This window comes from Leucopleurus acutus (assembly GCF_964270905.1).
Source record: "Leucopleurus acutus genome assembly, chromosome: 15".
Lineage (NCBI taxonomy): Eukaryota > Metazoa > Chordata > Mammalia > Artiodactyla > Delphinidae > Leucopleurus > Leucopleurus acutus.
Genome location: NC_139157.1, coordinates 30,435,257 through 30,459,440, shown reverse-complemented (window position 1 = coordinate 30,459,440; position 24,184 = coordinate 30,435,257). Strand labels below are relative to the sequence as shown.

The 24,184-nt window shown below is 38.4% G+C and overlaps 1 protein-coding gene across 1 annotated transcript in view; it reads right to left on the bottom strand.

The window, feature by feature from the left end:
• Positions 1 to 24,184, bottom strand: part of MOXD1 (monooxygenase DBH like 1) — a gene marked incomplete at both ends in the record, with an annotated part of 81,527 nt that overhangs the window by 16,756 nt on the left and 40,587 nt on the right. The window contains 3 exons of the mRNA XM_082855994.1: positions 1,080 to 1,246; positions 2,716 to 2,818; positions 3,460 to 3,639. Coding sequence (XP_082712120.1) covers positions 1,080 to 1,246; positions 2,716 to 2,818; positions 3,460 to 3,639 — 450 coding nt within the window. The remainder of the gene's footprint in view (positions 1 to 1,079; positions 1,247 to 2,715; positions 2,819 to 3,459; positions 3,640 to 24,184) is intronic.

Here is a 24,184-nt window from a genome sequence, read left to right as displayed (position 1 = left end):
GGCCTGATTAGCCCAAATAAGCTCAGACAGTTCACCTTAAAACAGACTTGTAGAGACAACTGAGAAGAAACGCTTACACAATTTGAGTGAATGCATGAGCTGCCAGACATTTTGAATTTGGATTTTTCCTGACTTATACCTAGCAGTGATATCTTTGTGAAGCAATACTGGCTGGGAGAAAAGAAAAGGAACTAATGCTTGCTGAGGACCAACTGGACCACTTCTAAATATTATCTTTCTTCTTTCTTCTTTTAGTAGGTAAGAAAGCAGTCAAAGCTCCTGGCAGAAAGATTCCAGTATGTTGGTAGCTTGCACACTGAAACTCTTAAAAGGAGAATCTATTCCCACTTTTCCAGATAAGAAAACTGAACTGGGAGAGTGAAATTAAATGAAATGCTCATGGTCCAACAGCTAGTGGTTGATGTCATGGCAATTTAATTCATGGTCTAAATGGCTTAAATAACTCAGAAGAGCACAATCTTTCCACTCCACCAGTTTGCCACACTGTCTACAACCACAATATCCTATAATTCATAAGGAATACTAACCATGTCGAAATACTTTAATTCAAGGAAAAAGAACTATAAATGGAAGCAGCCATTATGAAATACTTATATATGGTTTTCCCTTATCCAATATGTATTTTTATATTAGTTGTTCTGGCTCTTTGGTTAAAGAAGGGAAGGCAACTACAAATCAGAGAAAATGAGAAAAAAATGAAAATGAATCATGGAGAAAACAAATACGGATAAAAGATAAAGTTGAGAAAGGAAAAGGGGACTACACAAACAAAGGTCAAAATTGTAAAAGAGAAAGCGAAGTATCCACTATGAAACAATCAAAGGAGGGGAAGGGAAGGAAAACACCCTGAAAATTATTCCTGTCTTTAGAATTCTACACCTGTAGTCTTCCAGATTTAAAAAAGCAATAAAGGTCTTGCTAAAATTGTAAATAATTGTTTTACAGCATGACAACAAGAAAAAGATTAATAATAAACTAACTTGGAATTTTCCAAACATAGTTTCTAAGAGCATAGATTAATCTGGAAACAGCAGCTCATAAACTCAGACATAGCATACCTCTTCCAGGCATTCCAGGGTGCAGTGACCCTCAGACCGGAAATCAGGCAGGCCTGGAGGGATTGTGTGGAAGAGGCTTACCCAGAGGCCAGCCTCAATCACCCCAGCGTCGTATTTCCTTATATCTGTCGTGTGAAATAACCTCAATCCAGAATTATCTAATAAGCCTGGAACGAGCGTTTAAACAAGAATAATTAAAAGTGAGTTTAAGTTCTTAAAAAAGAAAAAGTTTTCCAGATTCAGTTGAAATGGGTTCATTGGCTTTTCTTAAAAATCTCACAAGGGAAAGGAGTACAAGCAAAGACTAATGGATGGCAACATTCAGCTTCACAAAGAGGTATTAAAAGACGAGTCGCCATATGGTCTGCAACCATTCTTGACTTACACAGCATACCACAGGAGACACATTTGTGTTGACTAGCTGATATATTCCACAATTACCTAACATGAAGACAGAACGAAAATTCTAAAGTCATTCATTAGAATATAGAATAACTCAACAGGAGTTTCATTTTATATTGTTTTGAGGTGAAGTTCAGTAACATTTACATAGAGGTGAAAACCCCTTGGTCTAGAAACCACCTGGTGATGGAGAAAAGTATTAATGGTTAACTTTCTTTATAGTTTATTACCAGTCTTTTAATAATTCATCAGTCGTTCGATCAACAAACAGTTATTAAGAATCTATCATGTGAACAGCACAACAACAGGCACAGTGGGGAGGAAAGATGAATAAGACACATCTCTTTCTGTGACATAAGTTATCATAAGGACGGACGGTATGAGCCCCAACACTTCATAAATCCGTTCCACTATAAAATTAATTGCTTCTTCTCTGCAGTGGTGACTTACCTACCTGTGACTACCGAACTGACCTTTGGATCAATTAACATATATATAATTTTGTATTAATTGTTGTGATTATTTTATTGTTTCTCTTTTCCTCTACACTATAATGTCCATGAGGGTGGGGACATTATGTTGTTAAACACAGACCCAGCACATCACTGGTGCTCAGTATTTGCTGAAAAATTGCACAAATCAGTGTAAAATAATAACTTTAAGTTTCTTCTGTTGATAATTTCATATTAAATCCTTCAATTTTTTGGCTTTGGAATATTACATAGTAAATTCAGGTGTAAATACTTACCTCTCTTCATTTCAACATCATATTACACAGTGTCACTGCATAAATATTTTTGAGTATATTTATGGTTTGCCTATCACACAACAAAATGCTTAATATTTTCTAGTGTGATGAATGATAGTTTTTTATATATGCTTTTAGAAAGAAAATATTTTGTAAGCACCATGTATTTGGGACTAATTTACATCATAAAGGGAAAAGTCTATTATTCTACTTCCTGGTAAGTAATATGCAAATTGCTTTTTAAAATTAGTGATCACATGTGCCCATTTGCCTGGTTCATCGCTGGTTAATGACTGTTGTCCCAGTGTAACTACTAATAGTGCCCTTTTTCATTCTAATAAAAGTATCCTAACTGGATGACAAATGTATAGGTTAATTCTTTCTACCACTGGATGCTATTTTATTTTAAGTCTGTTTAACTCCGTTAAAATAAAAAGTTACAAAACTTTTAAAATCATAGGTAGAATGTATAAAAAATACACTCACCTTCCTTATATGTTGGATTGTCGTAATGGACTTCCAGGAGCACATAATGAGGGTCTAACGGAGTACCGAGGGATAATCCAACATGAGGTGGATAGGAAAAACCCTAAACAAGCAAAATTCCATGACATACTGTCCTGTGAAAGTCCCTCAGAGCTCTGTTCCACCCAAAAGCCAGCCATTCTCAACGATATTTCAACGTTTTTCAACTCCATTCATCTATAGTTGATGAAATAAAATGGCTTAAGGAAAGAATTACTTCCTATGGAAAGAAAAATAAACCACCCTCATATCAAAAATACCATATAGGGCCTCCCTGGTGGCGCAGTGGTTAAGAATCCGCCTGCTAATGCAGTGGACACGGGTTCGAGCCCTGGTCCGGGAAGATCCCACATGCCACGGAGCAACTAAGCCCGTGCACCACAACTACTGAGCCTGCGCTCTAGAGCCCGTGAGCCACAACTACTGAGCCCACGTGCCACAACTAATGAAGCCCGGGCACCTAGAGCCCATGCTCCGCGACAAGAGAAGCCACCGCAATGAGAAAGCCCGTGCACTGCAATGAAGAGTAGCCCCCCGCTCGCAGCAACCAGAGAAAGCCCACACACAGCAATGAAGACCCAACGCAGCCAAAAATAAATAAATACCTTAAAAAAAAAGTATATAGAGTTTTACATGTAAGTGTTAGACTCGTAGGGGGAAAAATGATCAATTAACTTCGTTACATCTCAGTAATCATTGGCCCACCTCTCCACCAATGGCCCACGCAAAAATGACAGTCTCGCACGTGAGGAAGGCATCGGGCATGTTAGGGTGGTAGCACTCGTGGCCGTGGTCTAGGACGCTGTCGCTGAAGTTGCTGCTGCACTGGTAGAGCAGGATGTGATGGACCAGACTCTCGTGGCCTCTCTGTATCACGGGCTTAACCTAAGCAAGCACAGGTGAATGCAATGAATAAAAACACCCCACAACACCCTACGATAAGCATGAAATGAGCATAAATGATTATCAGTTTTTCAAAGGAATCGTTTTCTCATCTACGTAATGGTTATGTGGCTGCAGCATAATTTGTTCTGGAGACGATGACAGTGATGATGATGATGGTGCTGACAGTGATGGCAGTGGCAAAGACAATGGCAACAGCAAAGATGCGATAACCATTTACTCCTCCAAGAATCCTAGGACTTTACTAATCTGTTGTTTGCTTTTTTAACTCACTGTTGTTTCCCTTAACATTCTGCATAGCAGCTGTTTCAAAACTTGCTTGCTCTCTTCCAGGTTTTACTTTGCCCTGGCCACTCTCTGTCTCTCTCTGTCTCTCTCTCCATCTCTCTGTCTCTGTCTCTCTGTCTCTCTCTTTTTCACATAGAAAAAAAAAATCACACAGGCATAAACGCCTTCAGTCTCCCTCTCTACCACCTCTCTACCACCTTATCTTTACCCAACCCTACTGGCAGTAATAGATCATGTATCACCTATCTATCTATCTTTCTATCATCTATCATCTATCTATATGGTACAGAGCATAGTGCTAGGCACAAAGGAGGGCTCAATAAAGGATATTTTTATTTTAGTGATTAAAATCAAATGCTAACAAGAATTTTACCATTAGAACTTAGGAGAGAAAAAGTCACTGTAGCGATGCACTCCTGTGACACTGCTGAAATTAGAAGACGAAAACTGGTGAAAATAGAATGAGTGGTAAAGTTGGTCCTGAAAGCGTGATTTAGGTGACTATGCTCCTTCCATTGTCCCTTCTGTAAGTCCCTTCAGAACATTGTCCAGGAGCCCAGAATGAGCTAAAAGCTCATTGGGTCTAACAACCCAAAGAGCCTTATATCCAGAGGAAGTGGACGAGCCCTGTACTTAGCTTAGCTGGGCTATAGGTGTTGCCATTAGTTACAGGGTTCTTTGAACCTTCTGTTCATCTGCCAAAGAAGGCCTGGTGTGTTCCTAAATTTCCAAGAGTTTAGCTGTCTTAGAGCTCATCCACATTTGTGCTTTTAGCCCTAACTACTCAAATGCAAAAAATTCATTTTAAAATCCTTGCTTTAGACAGTCATAAAGGTGAAGTGTTTTCAGCTATTTTCTCCTAAGTCTCTCCATTTTGATTTTCTAGTTTTCTTTATATATATGTGTGTACATATATATATGTTTATATATATGTTTATACATATATATGTTTATATATATGTTTATATATGTATATATATGTCTCTCTATATATGTTTATATATATATGTTTATACATATATATGTTTATATATATGTATATATATGTCTCTCTATATATGTTTATATATATATATGTTTATATATATATATGAAAACCTCAGCAGCCAAAGAGAGAAGCAGTAGGCAGTGAGTAGAGATCTCAATGGGCAGTCAGAGGTTCAAGTTTTTAAATCCAGCTTTTCTTTTGTGTTGCATAGAGTCCTGCCACACCTAACCCACACGTACATTTTTAACATCACATTCACAGAAAATGACGCTGCACATGGTTGTGTTTGCACTCGCCTCATCTCTAGAGGATTGTGTGCCCTGAAGACAGAAACTATTTTCTATTTTGCTTGAAAATGACAGTTATTGTTCAGGCATGATTGCGTAATATATAACAAGTACACAGAAGGACAGCCCAGGATTTCTACGAGATTGTAGTTTGCACATTTAGTTTGAGCTTTTTTGCGAGTACTTATTTGGGCACCTCAGTACTCCAAGGGGGACAGGAAACTGCTAACATGTCCATAGTAAAATATTCAGGCACATGTGAGAGTTTTGTTATGTGCCTTCTAAGTTCAGGCAGAACCTATAGGTTGTACTGAGCTCTACAAGGTAGGTCCTGGATAGGAGCCCTTAGGGCAAATGAGGGTTGGCTGTTGCCAAGGCAGCTACATAAACTAGAGGCCTTCATAATGGCACAGCAAGAGGGCGCTAAGAGAGGGTGGGGGCAGAGTATGTGAGGCTGGGTGGTACCTGTCTTAGAGGAGCTTCAAATAAACTTCTTAAAAAAAAACTCTTTAAGAATAAGTGCCTTTTTTATGTATAAAGGAAGTGCTGAAGCCAACACCAAGTTGCCAAGCTAACAATGCATTCTAGGAACAATAACAGTAACATCTGTCTTTTATTTAGCACCTACTAACTACCAGTCACTATTGAGTCATTTCACATATTTCATTTACTATTTATAACAAATCTACAAGGTAAATGTTATTGTCTCCATTTTGCAGATGAGAAAACTAAGACTCAGAGGTTTAGGCAGCAAGTTCAAAGTACCATGGCTAGGAAGTGGTGGATGGGGATTTGAAACTAGGCTGGTCTGACCCCAAGGTCAGTACTCTTCTGCTGCAACACGTTGTTGAAGGAAGATACGTTGGAGATGCACCAATGACCTTGGAGGTTGCTCCCAGTGAGCGGGCAGATGAAGGGTTTCACATAAGGCAAGTTGCCGACAGCTGTCAGGCAGATGTCAATGCCAGGAGGTGCTTTCAGAGCCACTATGAAAATCCCCATGCAGTACTGCCATCAGGGGAGCAGTGCCAGACTGGGAGGGAGCGTCATGCCTGGGGAGTCTCCTGCCCTCCTTGCCACCCAGTCCAAGTACCCTTAGCCTCTAGGGAGAGGAGACAAACTGTGACCTCTAACTGTGCTCTCGCCTAAGGAGAGCAAATAACAAGGTCTCTCCTCAAAACTCAGTGAAGGCTTTAAGGAGAATTAAATTGCAATCCAAGCCCCAGGTTACAAATGGATAGTACAGCCTAGAAAATGAGGATTTCCTAAGAAAAATACACTCATAAAACAAGAAGGAAACTTACTGCAGGCAAACCTAGGTACTGATCATAAGAAAATATAGGAAGCCCTGGAAGAAGTGAAGCCCTTGGAAAAAAAGAATTTTTTTTCTACTGTGAGACGAAAGAGACAAAGAAAGAGAAGTACCTGAGAATGATACATAAGGATAACTACTGAATGAAGAGGCCACGGACGGAGGAAAAATACGAGTCAGCAAACTCCTGAAAAGAGGAAAATTTCTTGATAGAGAATTTTAAGTTGACCATGGGGGATAATTAAGTGAGACACCAAGAATATCCCCACGGATGGGAATAACCCGACAGTGCAGGGTCCAAGTTCCAGGGAACGTGAGCTCCTTGATGAGAACGGGACAGGGCCATTGGCTTATGGTGCCCAGCACAGGAGAGAATTTCCCACAAAGCTTCCTGTCATGCTTAAGAGCCTAGGGACGCCAGTGCATGGCTACCAATCACCAGATGACGGCTGCACGTTATCTTCTGCTGCCGCAACCTGTTCCACGAACACCTGAAGCAGTCATAGCACTTGAGTTTTATACCCTGTTGTGATATCCTTCTTTTCTCCCAAGTAAGGCTGAGGCAGAGACCAGTGAATACATCTGAGGAAGGAGAGTGAGATGCACCAGGGGTCCATGACTCACACTGCTTGTTGGCTGAATGCAAACATCAACACTACTCTTTCCCGTGCTCTTGGTAACAGTCCACAGGAAAGAATTTTCCTTTTGCATCACTGCCTTGTTTGAAACAACGGTGGAGTGCTATACTTTTGTATTTAAATATTTCCGAGACAACTAAGGCTGTAAGGCTTATTTGTCTATCAGTGCTATAAGGGGCAGCACTTACAAAGGATTTCCTATTTTGATTACTACTTCATAGGTGTCACATTATTATCACAATCAAAATGGGAATGCCAAAAGTTGCCTCTATTCAGAAAAGTATTACAATGTTAGAAATTGTCACAGAAGGTCATGGCAAGATAAAGTACACAAATATAAATAAACTGGCATTCCTGAGACTGTCATGAACATTTAATTGAATTTTGCTTTTAGTTGGCTATATGCCAGCAGAAGAAATAAATAAAAAGAAATATTTTTTAAAAGTGCCTGTGGAAGTGGGTGGCGATGACACCCACCTCATGACATATTAAACTGTGTGACTGATTACTGTCTTCTTGCACATAGCTGGAATTTACAGACCTAGAGCAGATGGTAGGCCGGTACGCCCACCTTCGTATGCAACAGAAGCCAGGGAAGGATGGCCTGGCAGCCGCGGGTTATCTGTTAGCATGGGTGCAAACTAAAACACAGCCGGAGAGCAAAAACGCAGATGAAAAAGAGAGGGAAGTCTTCAACCTGAAGGATTTTAGCAGGTAAAACAACCCCTCCAGTTAGTTCAAGAAACTGGAACTTTGGGATACTCTTGAGAGGACTTAGCAGTAAAAAAGAGAAGAAGAAGAAATAAAAGCTGCTAAGCATAGGCAAGACAAAGATGAAAATTAACATCGATGGTAAAATGACCTAGACATTGAAAAGCCCCAGATATTTATACTGTTTCTCATGACCCCATCTTTTCTTGACCTCTTTAGTCAGGTCAAAGCAAAGTCCCTGCAACACCCAGACTGCTTAATAACTACTTATTGAATGGAAATGAAGTGGCTACTCCCTTTTTCATGAAGCCAACATTAAGGAGGCTGAGTCATCGAATGCAATGCCTCCTAACTTCCCGACCATCTCAACTCCAGTGACTTATGCTGCATCCCACTTCCCTCACCATCTCCCAGAGATGCAGTCGATCAACAAGTCCAGTGAGTGCTACCTTTAAAAGGTAACCTGATGCCAAGGAGAAACAAAGCCTGTGCGCCACAACTACCGAGCCTGCGCTGTAGAGCCCGCGAGCCACAACTACTGAGCCCACGTGCCACAACTACTGGAGCCCACATGCCACAACATCTGAAGCCCATGTGCGTAGAGCCCATGCTCCGCAACGAGAGAAACCACTGCAATAAGAAGCCCGCACACCACAACAAAGAGTAGCCCCTGCTCGCCACAACTAGAGAGAGCCGGCGCACAGCAACGAAGACCCAACACAGCCAAAATAAATAAATAAAATAAATATATTTATTTTTTTAAAAAAGGTAGCCTGAATGTAACCATGTTTTCTCAACTTTCAAATATCAATTACCTTAGTACTAACACTTGCAGAAAGAAACCTATTTTTTGCTTAATTCCCCTACACTGGGTTGAGCAATGTTCCTCCAAAATTCATGTCCACCTGGAACCTCAGAATGTAACCTTGTTTGGAAATGGGGTCTTTGCAGATGGAATTAGTTAAGATGAGTTTCCACTGGCTTAGGATGGGTCCTAAATCCAATGACTAGTTCTTAATAGAAGAGAGAGGAGAAGGAGATTCAGACTCTCTCTCTCTCTCTCTCACACACACACACACACACACACACACACACACACACACACACACGGAGATGGCCACGTGAAGACAGAGGCAGAGACTGAAGTCAAGTTGCCACAAGCCAAGTAACCCCAGAAAGCAGCAGAAGCTGGAAAGGCCAAGGAAGGTTTCTCCCTTAGAGCCTTCTGAGAAAGCATGGCCCGGTCAACACCTTGATTTTGGACTTCCGGCTGCCAGAGCTCTGAGAGAATCAATTTCTGCTGTTTCAAGTTACCCAGCTTGTGGTCATTTATTATGGAAGCTCTAGGAATCTAATACAGCCCCCCATCTCAATTTTTTTAAATAAAAAACTAACAATTCTCAGATTTTTACACCTGTACCTAGGCCATGGTTAGCTCTGCATTTGTTTGTGATGTGAACTTATCACAAATATACATTGTTTCCTCCTATTTGAATAGATCTGTAGATTAGTTAATAATATTGTATCAAGGGTAATTTCCTGGTTATGATAATCAAACTAAGTAAATGTAAGATGCTAGCATTTAGGGAACTCTACTATTTTTACAACTCTTTTTGTAAGTCTGATATTATTTCAAAATAAAAAGTGTAAAAAGTAAAAACAAATAAGATTAATTATCTATAACTAAATATATGTGTTATCTTACTTTTGTTTTTATTTTTGGCGGGTAAAATGAGGGGGTTAAAATGCCCTTCTTGACTGGTCTAAGTATACTGAGCTCAGTGAGAAAAACAGGAGGTGATTAGAGCTCTTATGAGCAATTTTCCTATACTTATTCTTCCAAGTCTACCCATTTAAGATGTGACTTGATGGAACATGAGTGGAACATAGCTCTCCAAAACCAACTTGCAGTCTAATAAATTAAAAATTAAAACAAAAGGAAAGAGGTGATGGGTGGAATCTGTAATGAGCTGGAAATTTTGTAAATCCCCATCACCACTTTTCTTCCTGCCCGTTCTTGTTCCTGGCATCCCTCTTTACATACGCACCTGAAGCACAGGTTGCTGTCCATGTAATAGCAGGTAAACCAGCTCTGACAAAGGTTATCCAAAGGGCACCTGGCTCGTAAAGTGATGCAGCCTATGAGAACATTTCAGCCAGAACTAGTAGTATAGATAGATGATTATAAGGTCATGTGACTATTTGCTTCCCTCTCTCCCTTTCTCCTTCTTTATCTTCATCCCTGATGGGGAGAACTCTTTGAGAATGACAATATATCTGACTTTTAAGAGGCACCCAAATTGAGCAAGAGAAAGATATCACTGTCCCACAGGTAATCCACTCTGAAAAAGTTCAGGGTTCAAAGCAAAACCCGACTTATTGATATAGCATCAAGAGGTCACAGCTTGAATGGACTTGACAGCTAAAGCCCAGGAAATCATGTTCAAATCAGATGGAGATGACTAAAAGAAATGAAGAAAAGGGAAAAACCGAGGGAAAGGAGATCGCTGGGAAATAATTCACTCCGTACTGCAATCCTGAATTCTCCTAGGAACTACCATCTTCATGCATGACCATGCCCGTGCAGCCACAACTGACCAGTTCAGGGATGGGTGCCCAACGCATCCATCCTTTCTGGGGATTTTCAAACTATGAAAAAGAACCCACTGGTCATTTATTATGTAATTATCTAGATCTCTAGATCTAGATAATCTCTAGAAGGTGGAGATTGTGGAAGATTGTGGAGATTGTGGATTGTGGAAGAAGCCAGCATGTGGTGAGATACAATAAAGTCAGCACACAGAAAAGTGCCAAAGCCAAGACAGTCTTCGAATACCTAACTTAGGCTGTTCCTGAGACCAGCTGCATCTCTGCCATTCTGTGGCTTACTTATTCAACCTTTCCTCTTATTTCATGAATCAGTACCTTCCTTTCTATTTCCTCAGCTAGTTCAAGTTGGGTTTCTGTTACTTGCAACCAAGAGCCCTGATTGATAACCACACAGCTATATATCATCAGCTTATCAATATGTGTGTGCATTTATGTATGTGCTATCTGAAAATATCTTTTCTTCTCTTAGGAAACTTGCCATATAAAAATGCCTTGCTTTTGTTTTACTCTTTTATCTTAATTATTATTCTTAACTGGATCTGGCTAAGTTAGTAACAAAGTTACTTCAATAAAATGCCCTTAATAGGCAATATGGGGGAAAAAAATCACCCCCTCTAACACACATAAATGTCTCTCTCCCTTGCTTATTGATTTCTGAAATTCCACATAGGCACTTAGTACTAAGGCTGTTTTACTTGGTGAACATGCAAATGCCCTTGAGAAAGGTAAAACATTATGATTTACAGTCATTAATTTCTGCATGTGAATGAATGAGGTACTTTTGCCAAACACTTCAAGCATATTAAAAAAAAAAACAGAAAATTACCTTTAAGAAAGTTCATAACAGCATGCTCAGTGTATGTACTGTTTTTTGAATTTTTAATAGACTATTCATGAACTCTAAGATAGCTTCTGGCCCTATATTTATATATTATTTTTTGGTTAACTGAGATATTTCATAAGCTAGAGATCACCTACCTACTCTAAGAAAATTTAAATTAACACCTATATGGCCAGCAAGGAGTAGTGGAATGACCTGGAGGTTTGGAGACCAAGTTCACTTCCTGCTGTGCCACTAACCGGCTGTGCGACATGACCTTGAGCAAGTCCCATCACACTAGTTCTTACTTTCCATCAGGCTCTAAGGCTCTAGTCTATATACAGACTAGACATATAAACATAAATATTACATTCATTAATCCTCAAAACAACCTGATGAGCTTAGGTAATAGAATTTTCACACACATTTTATAGAAATGGAAAGTAAAACACATATAAGTTAAGAAACTTGCCCAAGTGTCAGAGCCCTGGTTTGACCTCCGGCGGCCTGGACTGGGAGTCCGTGTTCCTAACCACCACACTGATGTATTGGCCTCTTTACTGGCAGGGTAGTAGATGGGGCAGCGTCTACTCCACCAAGATCACTTCAGTTCCCTGTAGCCTTTACTGGGTACCCATCACCCAGGTTCTGGTGCCTAATTTCTAGGCACCAGAGGCATGATTCTGGATTCACTTTGCAAACAGCAAGAAATACCAGAAAATGTACATTCCTCTAGGGAAGGTGAAAGGTAAGAGAATATGAATGTCTGGTAATCTTGTGTTAAATAGGACAACTCTAAACACACTTTATATTCTTCATGGGTGCTATGGACTGAATATTGGTGCCCCTGCCCCCCCAGATGGATATATTAAAATCCTAACCCCCAAGCTGATGGTATTACATGTGAGACCTTTGGAAGTGATCAGGTCATGAGGGCAGATCCTCATGAATGGGATTAGTGCCCTTATAAGAGACCCCAGAGAGCTCCCTTGCCCCTTCTTCCATGTGAGGTCACAGTGAAAAGACAGCTATCTCTGAGGAAAAGGTTCTCGTCAGATAGCAAAGCTGCCAGCACCTTGATCTTGGCCTTCCCAGCCTCCAGAACTGTGAGAAATAAATTTCTGTTGTTTAGAAGCCGCCTAGTCTATGGTATTCTGTTAGAGGAGACCAAACGGGCTAAGACAATGGGATTAAATTAAACCTGGAACTACAAAGCAGTCACACACTTGCTTGGCTTCTTCCCTTTCCCTAGCCTTACTCTGCCCCCTACTGTTTTCTCCTGGTACTTCCTTAATCAATCCTTGTACATAAAACCTTGTCTTAAAGGACTGAATCTGGGAACCCAACCTAAAGCAAGTAGCATAATGGAAGAGCATTTTTGGACCACATTTTCTTGGGTTTGAATCTTGCTCCATTACTTTCATATTTATTTATTTTCCTTGAAATATATTTGACATATAACATTGTGTAAATTTAAGGTGTACAACATGCTGATTTGATACATTTATACACCGTAATATAATTGCATCAAACTTGTTAAAGACTAGATTTTAATTATTCCCACCACAAAAAAAAGAATTGATAATTACGTGACTTTCTATCTCTGTTTCCTCGTTGCTCTGTTTCTCTATCTCAGTTTCTTTATCAGGAAATCAGTGATAATGAGAGTTACTCACAAGATTACTTGAGAATCAAATGGCTGGTACCTATAAAGCAACAGACACCTTGTAGGTGCTCAAAAAGTGATGTATTATTATAAATTGGGTTCTGGGTTTTTAAATACATTTTTAACACTGTGCCCACATAGATAACAAGCAAAACTATGCAAATAATTTATTCACAAACGCCAGTATTTCAAAATCAAATTTTAAGGCTTTATGTTATAAATATTCAATCAAAAAAATATCACCATGGTCAAATGTTTTATTGCAAAATATGTCATCATATGAAATACAAATTTATATGTGCCTTGTCAATTTATTTAGGATTTGAGTTTCAAATTTGTAGACATAAGACTGAGCCGTATTTTCTTGACAGAGATCTTTTTCTGAATTACGACCACCCTCCTTTCTCCAAAAGAAACTTAGCTACACTGACACTTATGTGTGTTGATGTATAATTTTGAATATAAATGTTCCTTATCATTTTGCTCTGAAAATCTTTTCTCTTAAATGCCCTCCATTCACGCACTCAACTAATCAACTAAAAAACAACAAAAAAAACCAACAACCCCCCCCCACACACCTATATCTACTCTACTGTTTGCTCTTTGTTAGGTGCCAAGGGGGGAAACAAAGATGCATCGTACATGAATCTGACAGTCATATGGCTCATATTCTAGAACGGTAGAGAAGCAAAGGCCAGAGAATGATCATTTTTGGTTGCCTTCCAGCACTGATTTTCCTACCAGAATCCTGAACTGCTTAACTACACCATTGGGCTAAGAATGATTCCTACTTCCCCTGAGTGGCCTAAACCCATTTATGTGATCCCATCCTTGACATGAACTTAAATTGGTCAAATCACAGGGACTTTTCCATGGTGGCTGACAGAAGAGCTGTCCTCTCCCTTCCTCAAGATGTGAAAGAGAAAGTGTTACATCAGGAATTGAGGCTGCCATTTCCCTACCATGAGGGAAAACAGCCTAAGCATGAAGACAACACAATGGTAAAGGCCAAACTCAAAATGAAGCTGCAGCTCTTGAAACATCACAAACTACCAGACTAACAGATTTGCTTGAAATAAATGCAAGCAATGCTCAGTTGAAATAAAAATGGGTTTGATGCCGACAGTAATTATCAATGACAATTATTTTCTTCAGTTACCCTTCATTTGTTTCTTCCCTCTCTTTAGACAAACAATGCAAACTGAGATAAGCACCCAAATCTGGATAAAGTTAGAAGCTTTGTTAATGAAGACTTCTGAAAAAAAAAAAAAAAAGAGTTCCCCAAATATTAGCTAATGGCTGCGTCTCTGGTTCTATAACACATTTGAAAGCCGATTTTTTTCCATGAGAACACTGAATATTTAGAATATGCCAAAGCAATGTGGCTCATCCTATTTCATATTTCTCATCTTCAAAATATCCTTCAAGCTACTTTCCAGTCACAGCATTCATCCTACTCTACACCTCCTACACATCCTACCTGAATTATACCAATAGCCACATACTCATCTTCTTAAATGTTCAGGAGCTTGCTTTCTGGACCACACTCCATATCCCAGCCAGACCATCTTCACAGGTTACCACTTTCCACATTGTCAATCTGAATAATATTCAACGGCTCCATATCACCCATCTGGTAGCTGATCGAGTCCACACTTCTTTCTCTGACATCCGGGGCGCTCTGTTGTTGGCTGCGTGTTAGTTACAGAGCCCTATATGCATGAATTTCCATCCCTAAGAATCACTTGTCTTTATGCATCATGTTCGTTCTTACCTCCATGATTTCATTAGCACTGTTTTCTCCACCCAATACATTCCCCTTACTCAACTTTGCTTGCTAAAGTCTTACTCATTCTTGAAAGCCCAGCTTTTGTTTTCCCTGGATTCCTTCTCTGATTATTTTGGCTCACATTTGCCTTGTTTCTCTGAACTTCTTTTGGGAGGCAATACTGTGTGGTAGCTTGAAGCCAAAGACTTGGTTTAGAAGCCAATGTCTAGAAACAATAAATGCTGGAGAGGGTGTGGAGAAAAGGAACACTCTTGCACTGTTGGTGGGAATGTAAATTGATACAGCCACTATGGAGAACAGTATGGAGGTTCCTTAAAAAACTAAAAATAGAACTACCATACGACCAGCAATCCCACTACTGGGCATATACCCTGAGAAAACCAGAATTCAAAAAGAGTCATGTACCAAAATGGTCACTGCAGCACTATTTACAATAGCCAGGACATGGAAGCAACCTAAGTGTCCCTCAACAGATGCATGGATAAAGAAGATGTGGCACATATATACAATGGAATATTACTCAGCCATAAAAGAAACAAAACTGAGTTATTTGTAGTGAGGTGGATGGACCTAGAGTTTGTCATACAGAGTGAAGTAAGTCAGAAAGAGAAAAACAAATACCGTATGCTAACCCATATAGATGGAATCTAAGAAAAAAAAAAAACAGGTCATGAAGTACCTAGGGATAAGACGGGAATAAAGACACAGACCTACTAGAGCATGGACTTGAGGATATGGGGAGGGGGAAGGGTAAGCTGTGACAAAGTGACAGAGTGGCATGGACATATATACACTACCAAACGTAAAATAGATAGCTAGTGGGAAGCAGCCACATAGCACAGGGAGATCAGCTCGGTGCTTTGTGACCTCCTGGAGGGGTGGGATAGGGAGGGTGGGAGGGAGGGACACGCAAGAGGGAAGAGATATGGGAACATGTGTATATGTATAACTGATTCACTTTGTTACAAAGCAGAAACTAACACACCATTGTAAAGCAATTATACCCCAATAAAGATGTTAAAAAAAAAAAGTAAAAGAAAATGTGTCTAGCACATAATAATTCATAGTAAGAGGTTGAAAACTCTACTCAGTTCTGTATAACTTAGCACATCTATCATTTTTTCCTTATTGGATGCAATAATTTCATACATGAGTTTTTTTCTCCCTACTTGGAGTAGCAACTCATTGTCTTACCACTTGTTGACAATTCATTACATGGAGCAGACTTCTTCAAAGTCTTTATTATTTCTGTGCTTTAATTAAGAAAACAGAACATCAAGACTAGTTATTGCTAGTTATTCTCTGACATGCAATTTCTAACTTACTTGTAAGTGTGAGCTGTTTTTAAACAATGAATTGAAGTTTTAGGTAAACTTGCATTTAGATTCTAGCAATTCATGGAATCAAAAGTACATATTGTTTATATAAAATAGATATGATTTGCTGTTTCATACTGCAGAAAAATGGTTCAGAGAACTTATCCAACAGTGCTATTAGTCAGTGCATGCTATTCAATGTAGCGATACATATATCAAAGGTATGAGTATAACTGGATTTTTGCCAATCCTATGCAGGGTACAGAGACACACGTGGACCAACATGCTTTATGAAGGATAAAAACTGCAGAAATGGGGGATATCTGATAGGAACATAGCTCAACATCACAGAATGACAGGGGAGACAGAACAGTGCAATAAAAATGCATGGACACTCCAACTTTATCTAAAGTGACCCAACCTCCTACTGTGGAGAAGTGGACTATAGGCTAATAGACGAAAGAACTGGAAGCAACACTCAGCTGAGCAAAGATAAGTAAACATTGAATTACCAAAATAATGAGGAAAATATTCATATTTATGTCAAGCAAAGCACCAATTCCCTTGATATAAAAAAGCTCTGATAAACAAACAAAAAGACAATAGTAGAAACAGGCAAAGTTACATGAGTGAAAAGTATATAGCAAAGAGATACAAGTGGTTACAAATAGAGAAAAAGTTGTTAAAAGTCATTCATAACTACATAAAGGGAAATGAAAACACGTACTCTTTCACCTATCAGATTGGCAACATGTTAGAAGTTTGTTAAAAGGCAATGTCGGAGAGTGGACTGAATGCTGTATCCCCCAAAATTTCATCCATTGAAGTCCCCATCCCCAAAGTGACTATATTTGGAGAGAGAGCCTTTATGGAGGTAATTAAGGTTAAATGAGGTCATAAGTGTGGGGCCCTAATCCAATAGGATTAGTGTCTTTATAAGAAGAGACAGGAGAGTGCTCTCTTTTTCTTTCTCTTTCTTTCTCTCTCTGCCATGGGAGGACACAATGAGAAAAGAGCCATCTACAACTCAAGAGGACTCAGAGTGAAACTTACCTTGCTAGCATCTTGATCTTGGACCTCGTAGCCTCTAGAACTGTGGGAAATAAATATCTGCTGTTTAAGCCACCCTAGTCTGATATTTTGTTATGGTAGCCTGAGCAAACTAATACAGACAGGAGGTATGTAATAGCAGAAAACTGAAAATATTTAATGTTATCAATTAAATTATATTAAATTCAGACAATGGACTACTACACAGTCATAAAAGAATTAAATAGATCTGTACATACTGAAGTGAAACATTTTCCAAGAGATAGTTAAATGTAAAAAGCAAGTGTCAAAATATATAGTTTAATTCCTTTGAAGTCTAAATATAAAAACAAGAAAAAATATATATGTAAAGAGAGAGGACTTAAAATGTAAACAGAAATAGACATAAAGGTGTATGATTGCATATGTATAGGAAATTTCAGAAAAATACAAGAAAACATTAATGATGGCTTATGAGAAGCAGAACTTGGATGGTAGAAATTAGAACTTTTTGCTTTTCATTGTATGGCCTTCTGTATCTGAGTTGTTTACACTGAAGAAATATTAATTTTATAATATATTTTAAGAATTCTGGGTTCATCACTTATTAGCTGAATGGCCCCTGACAAGGTAATTAATTGAGTCTTTTTTTCCTACCTCATAAGGTGATTGTGAGAATCACATGAGATATTAGAAACTCCTACAACAGTGCATGGTATATACAAACATCATCAAATATTAGTTCTCATATTTCCTATCCTTAATCTATCTAGGATACTTCCTTGAATGTTACATATATACCTCATTTGTGTTATGCTATTACACTTGAATATATAATACAGTCCCCAAAAATGTAAAAAATGTTTATTTCCCTAATCTTGAGTCAATGCAACAATAGTCTATTTCCTCTCATGATTTTTTAATTTAAAATTAGTTATTTACAGTAATAATTGACCAGGATGGAACAACATTCTGTTCCTCTGAAAACCCAATTATAGCGTCCAAATTTCTAAGCCCTTAGAATAAAAGAGTTTTCTTCCCCAAACCTGTTGTCAAGACTTTCCAGCCCACTGGCAGATGTCACTGACTTGGCTTCACCTCTGAACAGACACAGCTCCTGCTGGGAGGGTCCCGGCAAAGACACCGAGACCTTTCCTTGGTTCTGCATCAAACATTTTCTCTCTCCCTGGATTGTTTTTGCTTCTTGGTCTCCTTTGAAGCTACAGTTGCTGGTTTGCTTTTTGTTTTTGTTGTTGTTGTGTGTGTGTGTGTTTTTTTTTTAATGGTTTAAAGGCCTAATAATTCCATCCATGAAAGGACAGAACTCAATTACTAACAGATGATCCACAAGTAAAAATGCCATAGCCCCAAATTAGGGGAAAGAAAAAATTTAGTTTTTCATTTAGCCCAATACAACTTACATGTAAAAATAACTGATTTAATTCTGCATATTTTAAAACTAACTCTTCAAGACTTGTTTCCACATCCTGAAACTTCTAGTACCTGTGTTTATATATAATTTATCATCATAATTTTGGCACATTTAAGTAAAGTGTATTATTTTAGCATTGATTCATCATAATTTAAGGATTGTTTTTCCTGGAGAAATTTAATAGATGGGCCAACTTTTTTTTTTCCTCTAGGAGTACGGAAATAAACATTACATGGCATTTTTTATTCCTTCACGCATGGTTTAAAGATTAGATGTAATTGTAAGCAATACAAATGAATAACACTGCCTCATGCAGAATTCTATGTTGGCTTTTATCCAGAGGTGTAGAATTCACTGCTCTTTAAATTTAAATTAAATTTAAGTTTAAGGCATAGTCTATGTTTTTATCCTGTAATGAAAGTAGGAGAAACTGATGTTAAGTATTTTTCTCCAAGATACAAAATAATGTCGCTTTAGAGCTGGTAGTAAATGCAGGTTTCCAAATCATAATTCACTTCATTGAATTTTGGCCCTTTCTATGAAGTGTCTACAAGTAACAGAGCAGAACTGTTCAGTTCAGCCCAGAAATTAGATACATAATCCACAATGCCACACATTCAAAGCTCATTTGTTTCAGGGATAAGAGATACTTTACTGAACATTGTTTATAATTCACCATCACTGACTTGAATTTAGATTTGAGTCATTCATCCAACAAGCATTCATTAAGCACCATTGTCAGGAACTGTACCCAGAACTGAAGGTCTAAGGATGAGCACGGCACAACTGTCCTGGGGCTTAACTTCTAAGTTTAGGTAAAAAGATGCATCCCATAGGAAATATATAGGTGCTATAGCATCAGTAATAGCTATCAATTGTATTTATGTGTACCAAGCACATTACACATACTATCACATTTAATTTCATTTCATCTTCATACCATCCAGAGACAGGTATTATTGCCTCATTTTATAGACAAGGAAATTGAGGCACAGTTAAGTCAATGGAACAAACTCACACAGCTGCTGAGTAGCAGGCTTGAATTTGCACCCAGGGCTGACTAGCTTAAGTCCCATTCTCTGGGGGACAGTTCTTGTCTCCCTTTCTTATCCACACAGACTGCAGTGGGGATCTGAAGGGGGAGCTATGGTTAGAAAAAGAATTGGAATAAGGCTCAGAAATAATTTTGTACTTTAACACTACAGTACTGTTTCAAAGAGTCATTTGATTTTATTTATGGAACTTTGCCCTCTGGTTGGAAAAGGGATGATAAAAATAATAAAAAAGAAGGTGATCTCACAGAATTTGCGATTAGCCATTACTACAATTAAGAAATACATATGGGGACTTCCCTGGCGGTCCAGTGGTTGAGACTCCGTGCTTCCACTGCAGGGGGCACGGGTTCCATCCCTGGTCAGGGAACTAAGATCCCTCATGCCATGTGGTCAAAAAAATTTTTTTTAATTTTTAAATAAAAAAAAATTTTTAAAGATTAAAAGAAATACGTACGTATAGTCTTTACATTTCAGGAAAATTAAACAAATACCAGCGAATGGCTTTTATAATTCTGGCTCCCCTCTTTGTTTCTTTCTTCTTCTCTACATGTTTAAACATGAGGCCTCCATAAAAAGAAGTCCTCATTTATAGAGCAATTCCATGAAAAGGGGAAAACAACAAAAGGAAGAGTGTCTCACTCAGGCTATGGCTGAGTTAACACTGCTCTTCTGTGGGTGAACCTCCACTCTAGATGGATAACCCCTCCTCCACGAAGCCTTTGCTTAGCTTAGTAAACAGGATCACACTGAATTCACCTTTTCAAAGCCCTTCAGTCTCCTGCTGCCTTCTAACTATTTGAATAAATAAGTCTTCTCCTCTAGATGTAGGTTTCTGGAAAGCAAAGCAAGTATTTCATTAATCTTTTAAGTTATTTGCTTGTTTCTGATTTTAAAAAGTTTATACCTATAGAAAATAACATCATTTATAACAGCAACCACCCAGAATTAATTAGCTTATTGTCATTTTTACTTTGTTTTTCCTCTTTGCCCCCACTAAATCCAGCACATTTCTCTCTTCTCACCAGGCACTCAATGGTGACCTGAATGGCAAACTCAGGCATTCAGAGTCTCAAGGAATAACTCACGGGTCATTAGTCTTAACAGGTCTGATCTTCTTTTTCCTAAACATGGTCTCCATCTTCTTTAAATTAAATCTCAAATAACTTTTGCAATCAATACTTTTTATCAGAGCTTAAATATTCTTAGGTCTGCTGTTATAGTAATTACACAAAAAAATGGATCTATTTATGAGAGAAACATAAAAAGCATGGGTGATTTATTCCATATTCCTCTCAATCAGATAAAAGCCACACTCAGTCTAAACTTCATTATTCACAACCTTCATAGGTATTCATATTACGAGAGAAATGTGCAGTTTCAGAAATGTGGCCAATCTCCTTTCTTGGCAGTTGAAAGAAGAAACCTAAAAATGATCTGATAAATCGAGTTATGATAATGGTTCCAAGAAAGAACTCATCATCTTCTCTTCCCCATGAACCATCTCTTCCTTTGGATTTTTATTAAAGTCTTAACCCTAATATCAAGTGAGCTGCCAAGTGTTTCAACTTCCACCTCTACAACAACACTTGTGTGTATTCTCTCCTTATTTCCCAAGCCACTCTCCCAGTGGAGGCTGTCTTTTCCTCTCACGTATACTTGTCCTAGATTAGAGGCTAAACTCCTATCTCTAATCTTCTGTATTCTAAAATCTCAACAACAAATCATGCCATTCCTCTAGTCAGAATGCAATAGTTCCGCTTTGCCTCAAGAGAAACTCACTTTTCAACCTCCTACCCATGCTGCATAGGATCATGTCACAAGACCCTCAAACATTACTAGAAATATCTGTTCTCTACGCCTGTGGTCATGGCATTCCAGCCTCCTCAACCCTGAATCTGGCAAAACTGAAATGTATCCATCACAGCTTGAGCTTTCAGTAGGATAGCTAGCTGTTTTAAACACCCCTCAGTTGGAAAACATCTGGATTCTCAAAACTTAAACATACCATCAAATGTACTGATAAGCTCGGTAAGAAATTAAGGGAAATTTCTCAAAGGTAAATTTATATGTATATATGTTTGAAATCAAAGTGATAAACAAAAACAGAAACTGAGGCTCCTATGAGAATGTATGTCTATACTATGATCCTAGAGTCTCCAGGAATAACGGTGACAGGATAGGCTAATTGAATGATAGCAGAGGGGAGACCGAACTTGACACATATCTCTTCCCCCGCCCCCATTTAGACATAGAACCTGGACCCCTCAATTTGATACAACTCTAGTGAAATGTAGGCTAGAAAAATCTAAATGCTACCAAAGGCAGCCAATGAGAAAATCTGCTTCTGTCACAAATCTGGGTTAATATGTCCTCCCCAAATTCATATGTTGAACTCCTAACCTCCAATGTGATGGTATTTGAAGATGGGGCTTTGGGGAGGTAATTAGGGTTAAGTAAAGTCACAGGGGTAGGACCCTCATATTGGAATTAAAGGCTTATAAGAAGAAACACCAGAGAGTTTGCTTTCTCTCTTTCTTTCTTCCTGTGCTTGCACAAAGAAGAGGGCATATGGGCACACAGTGAGATGGCCGCTGCCTACAAGCGAGAAGAAGAGGTCTGGGAATGAAACCCACATTACTGGCACCTTGATCTTGGATTTCCTAGCCTCCAGAACTATGAGAAATAAATTTCTGTTGTTTATCAGTTTTCTATCACACATCTATATGAATAGCTTAAAATTAAAGAGTTGGCAAGATGTGAAGTAACTGGAATTCTAATACACTGCTGATGGGAATATAAAATGGTACCACTACCTTGAAAAGCTATTTGGTTACTTCTTAAATAATTAAACATACACACCATGTAGTCCAGCTATTCCACTACTAGATATGTATCGAAGAGTAATAAAAACATATGTCCATACAAAGACTTGTAAAAGAGTATTCGTAGTAGCTTTATATGTGATAGCTAATCCCAGTGTGGTTTTAATTTGCACTTCCTTAATGAGTAACGATGTTGAGCAGTGTCTCAAGACATTGGACATCAATTATACCTCAGCAAACCTGTTAAAAATCACACCATGCAACACCACTATACTCCCTCTAGAATGGCTAAAAATGGAAAGCACTGGTAATATCAAGTATTTACAAGGATACAGAGCAACTAGAACCATTGCACACTTTGAAAAACTGTCCTGTATCTAGGTTGAAACTGTATTCTTGGGGCAAGAGTAATGGTATGCCAATCCCAAGGGCAGACATCAAACGGCCTTAGAGTTTCTACCTTCTTGTTTGGAACATTGCCACCATCTTTGAACAAGCTCAATCTAGACTTCTGGAGAACATGCTACTATAAAGGAGAGCCCACTTCCCAGCTGAGGACGCCTAGACCAGCCTACAGAGAGCTGACTCCCAACCACATGCGACAGCCCAGCCACCATTAAAGAACCGCCTACACAACCCAAGCTTGTTACAGACCTATGAGTAAGCAAAGCAATAAACAGAAGAACACCTGCCAGCTGATCTGTAAACTATAATAAATGTGTATTTATTTAAAGCCTTTGAATTTCGGGGTGGTTTGGGACACAGCAATAGCTAACTGAGACAAACAAATAAAAAATCTGGAATGTACAGACAAACGCTATATCACACAAAGATGAAAATGAACACATGATTTTCTACACACAAAAGCGTGGCTACTCACACAGCATGTTGAGGAAAAGAAGGCAGACACAAAAGAGTCTGAATATCTGATTCTCTCTGCATGAAGTTCAAAACAGGCAAAGTTAATAAACAATGTCTGAAGTCAGAATAGTGGTTATATCTGGAGAGAAACAGTACCTGGAAGGGATCTCAAGGGCCACTTCCAGGGGAGTGGTCATGTTCTGATTTCTTGATCTTGACTCTGATTCCATGAGTCAGTTCACCTTCTGAAAATCCAGTGAGTCATATACTAGTGTTTGTACACTTTTATATATCTAATTCAGTAAAAGGATTTTTTAAAAAGGAATCCGTAAGGAATTGAACAGCAAATTCACCAAAGAGGTAATATAAATAAAAAGAGCATCAGTCTCTCACTGAAAAAAGCAAGTTAAAGCACTCATAAATACTAGTTTTCATCCATTAGTAAGCAATGAACTTAAAAGACTGAAATATTCAGTACTTGAGAGGGAATGAGGAAATATCGGCACATTGCTAGTGTGTAAACTTTAGAAAGTAATCTAATGAATAAATTAAAATTTGTAATGCAGATAACCTTTACTCAAGGTTAAAGTTTATGAATCTGTAAACTCATTTATTTAATCTATAAACTAATCTATAAAGTAGTTAAAATCTATAACTATTTACTCTATCTATAAACTATTTAATATACAAACTCATTCATTTATGAATCTATCCTACAGAAATGAAATCACTAATACATAAGTATATGCTTACAAGAATATTTACTGAAGCACTGTTCATAGCAGCAAAAAAAATTTAAATCACCTGGAATGCACATCAATTGTGGATCGCTGCAAGAATTGTGGTTTATACATAATAGGGAACTTAATTATATAAATATTAAAGTGTATGTATTATTATAGT